Genomic DNA, 14965 nt, shown 5'->3' with positions numbered 1-14965 from the left:
TGCTACTTACCAGTATGCATCTGTTCTTGGCATGTAGAGCTGCAGAGTTGTACACTTAGCATAGATCGCCATCTGGTGTTGGGCCCGGATGTTTGCAGTTTGTTTTTCTTCTTGGACAGTCTTTGGAAGTCACGAGTTTGGTGACTCCTCCTTCGGTCCGTACTGCGCATGGGCTTCGGCTCCATCCATCCTCCATCATTTCGCCAACAGGGAAATGATGGAGCTTGGTAATCACAGTGAGAAACCCATGTGTGTAGTATCTAAATAAGATGTACTGGAACGGATACAGGTAGCCGGGGAGGCGGGTGGGCGTGTACAACTCTGCAGCTCTACATGCCAAGAACAGATGCATACTGGTAAGTAGCATATTCCGTTCGAGGCATATGAGCTGCAGATTGTACACTTAGCATAGATTATATAGCAGTACCCAACCCTAGCGGCGACCACCGGTATCCGTTGCAGTGGTTTGAAAAAGTGTCTTTAGTACAGCCTGGCCCACTCTAGCTTGCTGCTTGGAATGCACATCTACACAGTAATGTTTTGTGAAGGTGTGCGGTGTAGACCATGTGGCTGCTTTGCAGATGTCATCTAAGGGTATATTCCCTAGAAAGGCCATAGAAGCCCCTAACTTTCTTGTAGAATGGGCTTTAGGCGGAACAGATAATGTTCTTTTAGCCTTTTGGTAGCAAATCTGTATGCATTTTACAATCCACCTAGCTATCCCTGATTTAGAAATGGGGTTGCCTTTATGTGGTGGAGAGAAGGAGACGAACAATTGTTTAGTCTTCCTGAAGGGTTGCGTTCTTTGTATGTAGTATAGCAAGGCCCTTTTTACATCGAGTGTGTGTAAGGCTCTTTCTGCAACAGATTGAGGTTGCGAGAAGAAGACAGGTAATTCCACCGATTGATTGAGATGGAAGGGGGAAATGACCTTGGGCAGGAACTTCGGATTTGTGCGAAGTATGACCTTGCTGTGATGTATTTGTATGAAGGGTTCCTGTATAGTGAACGCTTGTATTTCACCAACCCTTCTAAGGGAAGTGATAGCTACGAGAAAAGCTGTTTTCCAGGTGAGAAACTGTAGCTCGCATTTATGCATTGGTTCGAAGGGCGGACCCAATTAGTCGTGTAAGAACTAAATTTAGATTCCATACAGGGGAAGGTGGTGCCCTGGGAGGAATTACTCGTTTAAGGCCTTCCATGAAGGCTTTAATAGCGGGCACTCTGAAGAGAGATAAATGCTGTCTGTTTTGTAGATAAGCAGCGATCGCTGCTAGGTGTAGGCGTATGGATGAATATGCCAGGTTACACCTGTGAAGATGGAGCAGATAGCATGTGATGTGCTGTATGGATGCATCTAAAGGGTTGATTGTATTGTTACGGCAGTAAATAACAAATCTTTTCCACTTTGCGGCATAACATCCTCTAGTGGTAGGACGTCTGGCTTCCATGATGATGTTCATGCAATCAGGGGGAAGGTTAAGGTATCCGAATTCTAGGATTTCAGGAGCCAGATCGCCAGGTTGAGCTGAGCTGGGTCCGGGTGCCTGATTTCTCCATGGTTCTGGGTTAGGAGGCATGGGGATAGGTGCAGTTTTTGATGTGGTACCACTGATAGTTGTAGTAGCGTGGTGTACCACGGCTGCCTGGCCCACGTCGGAGCTACCAGAATGAGTGTGAGGGAGTGCTGTTGTAGCTTCCTGACCACTAATGGAATTAGTGGGAGAGGTGGAAAGGCGTATGCAAATCTGCCTGACCAGTTCATCCATATCGCATTGCCCTTGGACAATGGGTGTGGGTATCTGGCGGCGAAGCTTGGGCATTTTTTGTTTTCGTGGGTGGCGAAGAGGTCTATCTGAGGATGCCCCCACTGTTGGAAGAATGGCTGAAGAACTTGCGGATGCAGTTCCCATTCGTGTAGTTGTTGCGTTTGTCTGCTGAGCAGATCTGCCATGGTGTTTTGTACGCCTGGAACGTGTTGTGCCAGGAGAAAGATGTTTTGGGGAATTGCCCATCTCCATATGCTCTGGGCTAAGCGGGAGAGCTGGGGAGAGTGTCCCCCCCCCTGTTTTCGGATATAATACATTGCAGTCATGTTGTCTGTGCGAATGAGGACTGCTTTGCCCGAAATCTGTTTTTGAAAAGATTTTAGGGCTAGAAAGATCGCCAAGAGCTCCAGATGGTTGATGTGGAGCAATTTTTGCTGTGGCGTCCATAGACCTTGCATTGTGAGGTGTAGGAGGTGCGCTCCCCAGCCGGAGAGCGATGCGTCCGCTGTTAGAATCACCTGAGGAACCGGGTCCAGGAACGGCCGCCCTTTGGAAAGGTTTGTGGTGTTCCACCACTGCAGAGAGTGATGTGTGCGGCCGTCCACCAACACCAGATCCGTCAGCTGACCCTGGGCCTGGTTCCACTGTTGTGCTAGGCACTCTTGAAGTGGACGCATGTGTAGTCTTGCATGGGGCACTATAAAGATGCAAGACGCCATCATTCCTATGAGCTTCATGAACACTCTTGCTGGAAGAGAGTGTTGGGGAAGGAATGTTTTGCGTAAGGCTTGAATGCTTGTGATTCTGGCTGTGTTTGGATAGGCAATACCTTTGGAGGTGTCTATAGTGGCCCCGAGATATTGCTTTGTGTGAGATGGTATGAGGTGGGACTTTTGGTAGTTCACCGTGAAGCCTAGCTGGTGGAGCAGTTGGATGGTGCTGTTCGTATGCTGCACGCATTGGTGGTAAGACGCGGCTTTTATCAGCCAGTCGTCTAAGTAAGGGAAGACGTGAATGTGTTGACGTCTGAGGTGTGCTGCTACTACCGCTAGGCATTTGGTAAACACTCGTGGTGCGGTGGTGACCCCGAAGGGGAGAACCGTGAATTGGTAATGTTGCCCGTCCACCACGAACCTGAGGTATTTCCTGTGAGAGGGGTGTATTGGAATGTGAAAGTATGCGTCTTTCAGATCCAATGTTGTGAGAAAATCTCCCTGACAGAGGAGCAGGAGGACTTGTTGTAGGGTGACCATATGGAAATGGTCTGAATGTATGTAGGCATTTAGAGGCCGGAGGTCCAGAATGGGCCTGAGGGTCCCGTCTTTCTTTGGTATTAGGAAATATAGGGAGTAAACCCCTAGATTTTGCTGATTGATGGGGACCTGCTCTATAGCGTGTTTTTGGAGGAGGGAGAGTACCTCCTGTTTGAGCAGTGTGGAATGTTCTTGAGACATTGGGCGGTGCCTTGGTGGGATATTGGGTGGGGTAGATGTTAGCTCGAGACAGTACCCTGACCGAATGATTTGGGTCACCCATTTGTCCGATGTTATGGACTCCCATGCGTGGATAAAGTTTTGTAGTCTGCCCCCGACCGGAGTGGAATGGTCTGGGGGGAGCGGAGGGAAGTCATTGTGTGGGCGGGGTGGCAGAACGGGTGTTGTTAGTTTTGCCCCTGCCCTTATTGTTGTTGCCTCTGTAACCACCCCTTTGGTTGCCCTTTGAAAAGGTATTTTGAGGAGGGGATTTGTAGGAGGTAGAGGTGCTATCGGTGGAGAAGCCTCTGCCTGTGCCACGAAAGGAGGAGCGTAGAAAGGAACGTTTAGACGCTTGTGTTTGGAGTGCCCCCATAGACTTTGCTGTGTCTGTGTCCTTTTTCATCTTTTCCAACGCTTCGTCTACCTTGGGCCCAAAGAGAGTTTGTTGGTCAAAGGGGTGATTGAGTATGGACGCCTGGACTTCAGGCTTAAACCCTGAGATCCTGAGCCAGGCATGGCGACGAAGCAGGACACTGGTATTTATGGCTCTAGAAGCAGTGTCGGCTGCATCGAGGGCACACTTAATAGAGGTGTTTGTAATGAGTTTACCCTCCTGTATTAGCTCATGAGCCCTACGCTTGTGTTTCTCGGGGAGGTGCTGCATAAGAGCCTCAAGTTCATCGTAGTGTGCTCTGTCATAGCGCGCAAGTAGCGCTTGTGTGTTTGCAATGCGCCACATGTTTGCAGCTTGAGAGGCGGTGCGCTTGCCAGACGCGTCTAGGAGTTTAGATTCCTTGTCTGGCGGTGGGGCTTCTCCTGAGGACTGGGAGTTAGCCCGCTTTCTAGCTGTAGAGACAACTAGGGAATCTAAGGGAGCAGGGCCCTTAATGTATGCAGGGTCTGTGGGTGCCGCCTTATACTTTTTCTCTATTCTAGGGTTTAGTACCCTGGCCCTGACAGGGTCTTTGAACACCTCTGCGGCATGCTTGGTGACACCCTTAAGCATGGGTAAGATAGAGGTGGATTTGTCCTGTATGTCGAATGTATCCAGTAAGAAGTCGTCTTCTACTGGTTCAGTGTGCATGTCCACCCCATGGTAGTGTGCTGCTCTCTGCACTAAATGATGGAACCCTAAGGAGTCCTCTGGAGGAGACGGCCTGGATGGGTATAGGTCGTCCTGAGGAATATCGGGTACATCAGGGTTATTGTAATCCTCCCACGGGTCTGGGGTCCCTGGTGGAGTGGGATCCATTGGGGCGTCCGCCGGATAATTGTCCGGGTCCCCGTCGTCCGGATCTGGGGACGGGGCCGGAGAGTAGTGAGGTAAAGGTGGCGGAGACCTGGGAGGGGGAGGGGGTGGAGGAGGTGGAGGAGGTAGGGGAGGTGGTAGTGGGGAGGGCACTCTGAGGGGAGAAGTAGCAGAGTCCTTCCGTTTGGGTGGTGGAGGAGGAGCCGGAGTATCAAGGCGTCTTTTCTTGATAATTAAAGTCAATAGTCCAGTCTTTGGATCTTTGGACAGAGTCTTTTGTAGAGGGTCTGGTGTAAACAGAGCCAGTGGCGTCGAATCGTCCGTCGGCACCGGTGATTTCGGAACCGAGGACTTCGATGGTTTGTGTGCGCCATGCTTTTTTGGGGCCTCCTGTTTTTTCGGCGTCGAAGGAGTTTTCGGCGCCGGAGCGTCGGTGCCGACAGATTTATGTTTGTGTTTGGTCGGCACCGAGAGTCCAGGCTTCGGCACCGGTGGCTTCGGAGTCGAGCTGGATATTGCTTTCTTCGGTGCCAGATGCTGTTTTTCGGCACGGGCGTCGGCTGGCTCGATTCCGAGCTGCCGTGAGACTTTGGAGGCTTCGACACCGAGCCCGAAGGTGGGGTGATCGGAGCTTTGGTCTTGGTTTTGCCCAGGCCGGCAGGCGAGGGAGTAACCAGAGTCTCTTTGGTTTTGGGCGCGGGGGTGGGAGGGGGCACAGTACTCACGGCCCGCTGCGCCGGTGTGATGTCCTCCACGTCGGAGTCGTCGGCCTCGGAAGCGCTGACGACGTCTTCTTCCTGCTCGGTGTGTGTTTGCCCCGAAGCTTCGGCGCCGTCTCCGAAGATGTCCGGTGGAGCTGCAGACGATGAGTGCGCCATGGTGCGTCGAGCTTTTCGATCCCGGATGGTTTTCTTCGATCGAAAAGACTTACAGGCGGGGCAGTCTCTGGCCTCGTGTTCTGGAGAGAGGCAAAGATTACACACCTGATGGAGGTCGGTGTGGGGAAATTTAGACCCACATTTTGGGCACTTTTTGAACGGAGTCCTTTCCATCGGCCGGGACCGGAGTCGAGGAGGGCCCGAAGGCCGGTGCCGATGTACGGGATGGAGAAAAGTGCCGCTTCGAGAGATGAAGATGATGATGAAGAAACTCGAAGAAACAAGGATTTTCCGTCGAGGCTGGAACCGTAGAAGTTCGAAGCCGGAGCACGAAGTATCACATCCGAGCCCGATGGCGGAAAAAAACAATCTGAGGATGGAGCCGAAGCCCATGCGCAGTACGGACCGAAGGAGGAGTCACCAAACTCGTGACTTCCAAAGACTGTCCAAGAAGAAAAACAAACTGCAAACATCCGGGCCCAACACCAGATGGCGATCTATGCTAAGTGTACAATCTGCAGCTCATATGCCTCGAACATGGGTTTTTATAGAGCGTGTGTTTGCCGTGGCGTCTTAGCGCTTGCTACCATTAAAGTTGACCGGAAATTAAACCCCCGAAGGGGTGCACACAAATAGCCAAGTTTTTAGTCCCTTCCTAAACTGTAGCAGATCATTTTGCGTTCTAAGATGCAGCGGCATAGTGTTACAGAGCTTTGGGGCCAAGTATCGAAAACTTTTGCCCGCCCCCCCGCCCCCATTTCATCGTCTTTACTCTTGGAACCGCAAGTATGTTGACGCGGAACGGAGACATCTCTGTGGAGTATATCGCTTACAGTATTGACCCATCTGCGTAGGTCCCATCCCGTGCAGACTCTTGTGTAACATACACATTGACTTAAACTGGATCCTAGCAGATATGGGCAACCAATGTAGTTGTTCTCGGGTAATTAAACTAATGCAACTAAATTTGGGTAGTTCTAATAGTAACCGGGCCGCCACATTCTGCAGTTTATGAATCACACTTTTTTTTGCTCCAATGTAGAGTGAGTTACAGTAATCATTTTTTGACAGTATCAGTGCCGTGACGACCATTTTTCTCAAAAACATAGGAATAAAAGGAAGAATTTTAAGTGTATAGAAACAAGAAGAGGTAACGCTGTTGACCTGGTCAGATAAGGAAAGATGGTCATCAATCAGTACTTTAAGATTTTTTACCTTCTTTACGGGCTGGGGGCATGGCCCTGCTATCGCGGGCCACCAATTGGAGTTCCAAAGTGACGTGTCTCCTCCGAACATAACCACTTCCGTCTTCCCGGTGTTCAATTTTAAACAATTGCCACCATCTCTGGATTTGTGGCTAGTGAGACAACAATTTGCGTGTCATCTGGTAACAGATGGCCTTGAAACCAAAGGAACGAATAAGTTCAGCCAGTGGGGAAACATATATATTAAATAGGGTAGGTGAAAGTGCTGATCCCTGAGGCACCCCACATGGCATAACAAAAGGAGAGGATTTATGCTCATCTAAAAATCACAGCTTGTTGCCTGTTAATCAAGTAAGAACGAAGAGTATCTGCCGCTTTATCCTTAATCCCTATATCCGCCAACCGCTGAAGTATGCAGTGGTCCACCTTATCAAACGCGGCGGATAAAGCAAGCATTACCAATACGGCCTTTCCACCCTGGTCTAGTTGTATACGTAGACTTTCAGTAGCTGCAATTAATGCAGATTCAGTACTATGCTGTGGCCTAAAGTCATGTTGTGCTACATCCAATTTGTTATTGGATTCTATAAAGGACCGCAATTCCTCGTTTAATACATTTTCAAGTACTTTAGATGGAAATTGTAGACATGTAATAGGACGATAGTTAGCAACTTCAAAGGGATCAAGAGTTGTTTTTTTAAAAATAGGTTTTATCAAGGAATTTTTCCACTGTACTGGAAAATGCCCTGAATTAAGAATGTTATTCAATAGGGGTGTCAAATTTTTTGCTGTGGTATGGGAGACCATATGAAGAACCGTAACAGGACATGGATCCAGAGGAGAGCCCGATTTGATTTCCAGGATAGTTCTCAACTCTGTCCTGTGTGAGGGAAGAAAACTCATTTAAAGAAACTTGTATGTCAGGTACATCCGTCTTAGGCACATCTTGTCTAACATTTACAGCAGTAGAGAATTCCTGGTGAACTTTGATCACTTTGTCATGAAAAAATTTGGCAAGTTTGTCACAGTCACTAAATTGGCTACCTTTGGTAAGTCAGTTAGCACAACAAAACAGTTCGGTCTTGAATAATTCACGGGGAATATTTTTAGAGGCCATAATTTTCTCAGCAAAGTACATAGGTTTTGCCTCAAATATGGCTTCTTTATATACTGCTAAGGCCTCTCTATAGTGTGCTTTTCCAGGCTCTGAATATTCCTTTCTCCAGAGTCGTTCTTTGGCTCTGCAGATTTTCTTTACATTTTTTAAGTTAGGATTATACCAAAGGGCTGAGGTCCGTCTATTATTTACCAGTGTACGAGTTTCCGGGGCTAGCATCTTTACTCGGAGCACAACCTTCCCTAACACACGCTTATGTTTGCCTTAATCTCCATTATTGATTTTCTGCAAATTGCTTACAATTCACTTTAAAGATAACCTCACTTTTATTGGAAAGTGATACCAGTGCAACTTAAGACTACCTACATTAGCTTATATATAAACCTCACCAAACATCTGCATGAACTCACATGCCCCCCCATAACCCACTAATGATCTTTAATCTACCACAAAGAAACTGAAGTGCATGCATCAAATGGTTTGCTCGAGAGCACAAGACTAAGCCCAATAACAATGGACTGACCACTAACCCTCTGTTCCGAAGCAGTGTGTTGCCCTGCATAAAAAAATTCAACACGCTGCATGGTCAGGTATTGAAGGCTAAAGACAAATACGGCATAAGGTGGGTTAAGGATTCAGGGAAGGTTGCACAACAGTTTTCCAATCAATTCAACTGTTACAGAATCCACGTGTGATGCCTTCACGTAAGTAGCATGGACATGCGACAAGAAAGAGAATGGAGGAGGTCGACATTAAATAAGAAATGGTTTGTGCTAGACATATGGGTCAAACATAATATGGTTCCTGCAGGCAGATGCACAATTCTTATATGGTGAACAGTTGCAAGTAAATAGCTGGAACATTAAAAGTTAGGGTTGATTGCAGATTGGTATACGTAGTTAACAGTGCATCTGTTTACAGTCCTTGTTGATCCACACCCCTGAGGTTTTCTGAATATGTGTAGGGTAACAGGTGTGCAAGAAATTATTCATTACCTGAGACTGAATATCTGAAATCTTGCTCCAAGAGAACTCAAATTCACTTAACGGAACCTAGAATGGAAAAGATTTTGATAAAGACTAATTTACTGGATGGTTTGAAAACATACACAAGGAATATACAAGTCAACATTTTAACACGAGATTAAACTAGCAGTAAATCTACAAAAGGACAAAGTATTCTGAAACACAAAAGCAGAACATGCACTGCAATTAATCTCCTCAGCAAACACGAACCTTAGCTTGTTTCAGGTAGCGAAGGAAGCCAAGTTCTTCGGGCCGCAAAATTAGCAAAGCGTGGCCCTTCCCATTTATTCCTCTTGCTGTTCTACCTACACGATGTATGTATTCCTTTAAAGAAAAGAAAAAAAGTTCTCAAAAAATGTAAATCATTGCAATAAGCGAGCTAAATCTGACGAACATAGAAACCATTGTGCTACGTGTTACCGCACACAAACGAATGTTCGAAAGGAGTTTAAGCATGTGAACTATTAATGCATAGGAGAATATGTGATGGGATATTTACCGGAATACATGATCATCCGTAGTTTACATTTACATATGGTTACACTGTTAAATAGTTTCTTAAATACGCTTTCCAAAACAAATGGTTAGTACATGAAGACTACCGTGTGAAAAAGACCATTGTAGTTACCTTTGGGTCATCTGGAGGGTCATATTGAACAATCCAATCTACCTCTGGAATATCCAACCCTCTGGCAGCTACATCTGTGCACAGCAATATTCCAGAATCTGCGTTGCAAAACTGAAAAAACGTAGTGGTACGCTTGGTTTGCTTTTGCTTGCCCTGTTTAAACAAAAAAAAAAAGCACAACATACAAATGTAATTTTCGTGCAGGCATTTATTAATGTATTAATACATTTTACTAGACACTCATTACAAGCACATGCAATCCTCACCAAGGTGCTTTTTCAGGACTCAACCAAATGTTGAGGTCTTATTCCCAAATTTCTACAACAAATTGCCAGTCAGATTAGATGTTGAGCTCTGTTGTGAACACCTATAGAGCGAATTTTGCAGTACCACATCTCGAGGCGCTATTCAACTCAGTACTCACTAGAGCAGCACATGCAGGAGGGCAACAATTAATAAAACAAAATGATTGATCAGGATTTTGTAAATTCACCAAAGAGTAACGCATGGCTGCTGACAGGGTGTCTCAAAGTGCTAGCTTCTCTTTGCCAGAGTTGCCTCTTCTCAGAAGAGTTTGAAAGACACCAGAGGCAGAATGCCTTTAACTACAAACACACCATAGGCTCAAGACTAGCCCCAAGTACATAATTTTCTAAGAAAATGTAGACCATGTGAGCCACTGAGCTATGAGATAGCATTTAGGGCTTTAGGCTAACAAGAGGTAAATGAAGTAGTCCATCGGGATCGCCAACAGATCTCCTTGAAAGAGATGCTTTTATAAAGCAAAAACACTGCATTGGATTTATACCTTCTGGAACAGGATTCAAATGGATTATAGACCAATAACGAATACAAGACACACTTCACAGAATAAATGGACACCCACTAAATTACAATCAAATGAGAAAGACATAACATCACTGCTCTTTATCAAAATATAACTTTAGGACTTGTCTGGCCTCAAGATTACAGAGCATCTCCTCTTCTCTGTGGAGGCCTCTGAACCAAGAGGCAAAATGGTGGTTATGGTGGTGGAAACCCTTGAGGTCCCTGGAGCAACTGACGGTTGAGTGCAGAATACAACTTTAAAAAGCAATAATTTAGGATTATGAAGCAGAGAAGCTATAAAGAAAATAGTTGCCTAGGTAAGAAGCATCATTCAAAGTATTACCAGTGGTTCAAAACTGTTTCTTCATCAAACCGGATAAAACAGAAGCGATCAAGCAGAAGAGGTTCTTTGGCAGAGAGCATTTAAGCATTACATAAATGAGGTATTAGAGTTTAAACCACATCTTTCAAAGATTTCGGTTACACCTAGTACAATGTTTTATTTTGGAATGAGCTTCGATGCCCTATTCCACCAGACAGAGGGTAAATGAAGTTCGATAAATAACTAGGCAAGTGAATGGATTGGTAGCATTCTCTGATTGTCAGTAAATCACATTACCCCCTTGTTAGCTTCTAAAAGGACTCTGTATATCTACTACTCCAATTTCAGAGTGGCAAACTAATTCTTCTTAGGAAGAGGAGTGATATTCAAAGTAGAATCCTGTGATCCCACTATTTTACATTTAAGATGTTCCTCTGCCAGAATATCAGGACCTTAAACTAGGATTAAATATACAATACTAGATTACAAAGGGACTGCTAAAGTTGATTTCACTAAATGGCAGTCAATAAACAAGCATTTGCAATGCAATAGGTCTCGCATTTATTGGAGTTTGAGCTATTGGCGTTGAAAATAACAATGCCTTTTATTTTTGTTTTAAAAAGAACTAAAAGGGTATTGTCATTTACAATGCCAATAGCTTAAACTAGTGTAATTGCGTGTAACACCTGCATTAAGTTTTGGAGGGGGGCAGAACAAAAAGCGTTTTAAGACCTCTGGTTTAGACTCTCACGCACTAAAGAGCAGTCCCACTCCTGGACAGCCTCAATGTAGCCAAGGACGCAGCATTTCTCACTTGAAAATCAGGTTTCGGTTCACATCAGATATTTTGGGCGCGTCCCTGGAAATTTCACATATGTGGATTACAAGGTCTGTGGAGCACGCCGCCGGACCAACGCTCCCCCATATCCTAGATGCATCAACATTTGCATTCTGAGGCCGCCATTAAAGAACTTACCCGTCCTCTTCGGTCTTTTCCTTTTCATCCAGCTTGATCTTCTTGCACTGTAGGTTGACTGCTGCCCTCCTCCTGATTGCGTGTGCGCAGTAACTGCCCTGAACTGACAGCACTGGATCTGCTCTTCTAGACCCTCTTTTGCCGTCTTTCCCTGCCCTCTGGTCTGTATCTTCTTGCTGCCTCTTCTCCACTTGCACTCTATTTTCGCTCTCCTCTTACCTGTTGCTGTCTCTGGTATCGCTTCCTGCTGCCTCTTGTGTGTCTCTGCTCCTCACTGTTTCTTTTGCCCTGCTCACGTGTCTTGTTCTTCCTTGGGTCTGTCCCTTTTGCTCGATTTCTGCCTCGCTATCCCTAGCACTGTGTTTGGGGAACGTCCGTTCACTTCTTGACCCAGTGTCCTCCCTTCCGTCAGCGAGCCTTGGGTTCTCTGTGTCTCTTATCTCACTGTCGCTGCAGCGGTGTACGCTGGTTTCTCTCTCTGTAGCCTTTTATATCGGTTTTCTTTTCTTGAATGTGATTGTCCCTTTATCTTTTAGACTGGTCTTGTATGCCCTTCTCTTGGATATCTTGGTTAACTCTATTCACAGACTGCTCTCACCTATTTGTGCTCTCATCACTCAGACTAGAGCCGGTTTTCCCTCAAGTCCCAGTTTACCTCCGTCTCCCTGTTCCCTAACCTGCTGTCCTATCTGCTAAAATCCCAGCGGCTTCACTGCTCACGAAGTCTCCTCTTTCCTGTCCTCTGCCCTTCTCCTCCTGCCCCGATCAGATCCCCCACAATCCACCGCTCACTTCCCCTCCACCCCCCCTCTCCTCCACAGCTAAGGCAGGTCGCCGAGCAACCTGGGTCCTGAGTCGGGCTGCTCGGAGGGCCTGATGGAAAGGACTATATTTTGCCATCAGACACGTGGGCCACGGAGCATCGGGGGTTTGGCAATCAAGAGATGCGTGTGTGATTTTGTGTTTCCAGCAGTTTCTAATAGCGCAGCAAGTCTACTAAGCGTGGTGTTCTTTATTCCATTTAATCAAGTACTTTCAAGGAAGTGGGTATGCGACACCGGCGAAAACCGGCACACTGATTGGTCAGACCAGGAAAAGCAGGGTAGGACTAAGACAACGGCGTGTGCGGAGCGAGACCAGGTGCCTACTGATTGGCCAGACAGGCGGGGGAGCAGGGCGCGCGCGGCATAGTCGTTACTGGTGGAGGCGCGCGCGTGACTCTAAGAGAGGTCGCGAGACGGTTAAAATGGAGGCGACGCTAGGACCGAAAGGCTCTGCGCATGCTCACATCGCACAAGCGCTCGCCATGACGTATTTGCTCGGCTTCGGCCAAAAGGTTTCTTGTCTTTATGGGGCCATGTGTTTGGCCCCATAAAGATAAGAAACATTTTGCGACGAACGCAAAGCAGGCGAGGCCGTCCATATGGGACGGCTAAGAAAGCCAAGCAAATACGTCACCGACACCTCTTTTCCAATGGCTGGCCACCATTTAACATAAACGGTGACGCCAGCCAATGGAAAAGAGGGGCGGGGCTTAATGCCATTTACAGAAAATACCACATCTCATTAAATATCGCCAGCGAGACTGCGCATGCGCGCAGCCTACGCCATGCAAGACCTAAAAAGGAAATTGGAGAGAGGTTGGGAACACAGAATATCAACGGCACAAACTGGGTAATCTTGCAGAGGTACTGGGCTGTGTAGCACCTACCACATGGCACAATTTTTTTTCCTTCAAATTCTTTTTATTGCATCCAAGTAATATTAACATTGTGACGGTTTAGGAACATATTTGACAGTATTCGTGCTTCTGATTACATCTGGTTCATCTGTTGTAAGCACACAAAAATTACATTCCGTTTTATCATAATTGGATTGATACAATTCCATACTCTTAATATTCAACTCCAGTCCACCGATGACCCACTCGGGGGCAGAGCACAGACGTTCCCTCTGTAAGTGTTCCACTTGCCCCATATTGTTTCCCATTTTTTGGGGCATCCCGGATGCATATATGCCGCCCACTCAGCCACCAATGCTCAATCCATGTCCCCTCGCCATTCTTGTTATGTCGGAGCGGATTGAGCCCCTCAATGCTTAGCTATGTTGTATTTTGCCAACATCATATCTACTGTTGCCCAATCCGGACACGCATGGTTGAGATCTGTTGGATCCCATATGTTTAGAATACATCTCTTGGGCTCAGGGGTGATCGCCACTCCACCCACTTGTATAATTACGTTCATAATTGTCTCCCAGTAGGATACTATTATTGGGCATTCCCACAGTATGTGATAGAAGGTGCCTTCCCTCCCGCATTGTCACAGGCAGACTCAGTTGTCAGTTTTTCCCTATCTTGTGAAGGGTTACTCTAGTATAATAAATACGTTGGAGTATTTTCAGTTGCACTAATCTCAGTTTGGAGGATACTGCCACCTCTCGAGGGGATGCTAAGGATTCCTGCCAATCAGTCTCGCCTAAGTCCCCCACCTCCCTTAGCCACTTTTCACAGAGGCCTTGTGTGGGATCTGGTTGGTTGTTGATAATTTTGCGCTAAGTGAGGGATATGGCCTTTTTATCTATCCATTCTGTGAGGAGCCTATCCTCTACCGGGGAGGCTTCGGGGTGGACAGTTCCTGCTGGGATGGCTTTCCGAAGTCTAATTTGGATGTAGTGAAACCGTTCTGTTGATGCCATCTCGTATCGCTCTTGGAGTTGTATGAAAGTAACTATTTCCCCAACACATGGGCACAATATTTGAACAGTATTGTGAAAATTATTTCTGGTTACACAGGAGGGCGACTGTGATTTGGTCTACTTAATAACCGGAAAAACAGAGGAATATAAGGGTAAAGGTGTTAGTAATGGTAGAGTTAAAAGTGAGTAGATGGGTGCAGTGACAGACATTTGAGAAATAGGAAAAGCAGACTCTCAATGAGGACAAGATCATAATAATAATAATAATAATACCGATATTTATATAGCGCGAACAGCTACCTCGCAAGGAGGTGTCCCGGCGCTGAGTGATCATTTTTCCAGACAGAATGGGCGGAGAAAGGGGAGGGAGTGTTTAGTTATTCTGGGAAAAGAGCCAAGTCTTTAGCTGCCTCTTAAAACTGGCTTCCGTTGGAGCCAATTGGATGTTGGCCGGTAGAGCGTTCCAGAGTGTCGCCGTGCAGGCAGAGAAGGATCTGCCTCCGAGTCTGGCTCTCCTGGCGCGGGGGATAGAAAGCTGGTGTCGTGAATTAGAGCGCAAGCATCTCTCCTGATAGTATCTGGGGAGTCTAAGCTTTAAATAGTTGGGACAGGTCCCCTTTTGGGCTCTAAACGCCAGAGTTAGAGCTTTAAACTTGATTCTGCAGGCTACAGGGAGCCAATGCAGATCGCGCAAGTGCGGAGAGACATGCTGTTTAAAAGGGATGTTTTTTAGCAGTCTCGCAGCCGCGTTCTGCACGATCTGCAATCGTTGCACCAGATATTTGGGTAGGCCAAG

The 14965-nt window shown here is 46.6% G+C and overlaps 1 protein-coding gene across 1 annotated transcript in view; it reads right to left on the bottom strand.

Moving 5' to 3' along the window:
• The window catches only part of DDX18 (DEAD-box helicase 18), an 89067-nt gene that overhangs the window by 43019 nt on the left and 31083 nt on the right, over window positions 1-14965 (bottom strand). The window contains exons 10-12 of the mRNA XM_085647460.1: window positions 9347-9499; window positions 8929-9042; window positions 8689-8745 (exon numbers count right to left, since the gene is read on the bottom strand). Coding sequence (XP_085503586.1) covers window positions 8689-8745; window positions 8929-9042; window positions 9347-9499 — 324 coding nt within the window. The remainder of the gene's footprint in view (window positions 1-8688; window positions 8746-8928; window positions 9043-9346; window positions 9500-14965) is intronic.

Source organism: Triturus cristatus, chromosome 3_2 (assembly GCF_964204655.1).
Source record: "Triturus cristatus chromosome 3_2, aTriCri1.1, whole genome shotgun sequence".
NCBI lineage: Eukaryota > Metazoa > Chordata > Amphibia > Caudata > Salamandridae > Triturus > Triturus cristatus.
The sequence above is the reverse complement of the archived record's forward strand: the minus strand, read 5'-3'. Positions and strand labels throughout refer to the sequence as shown.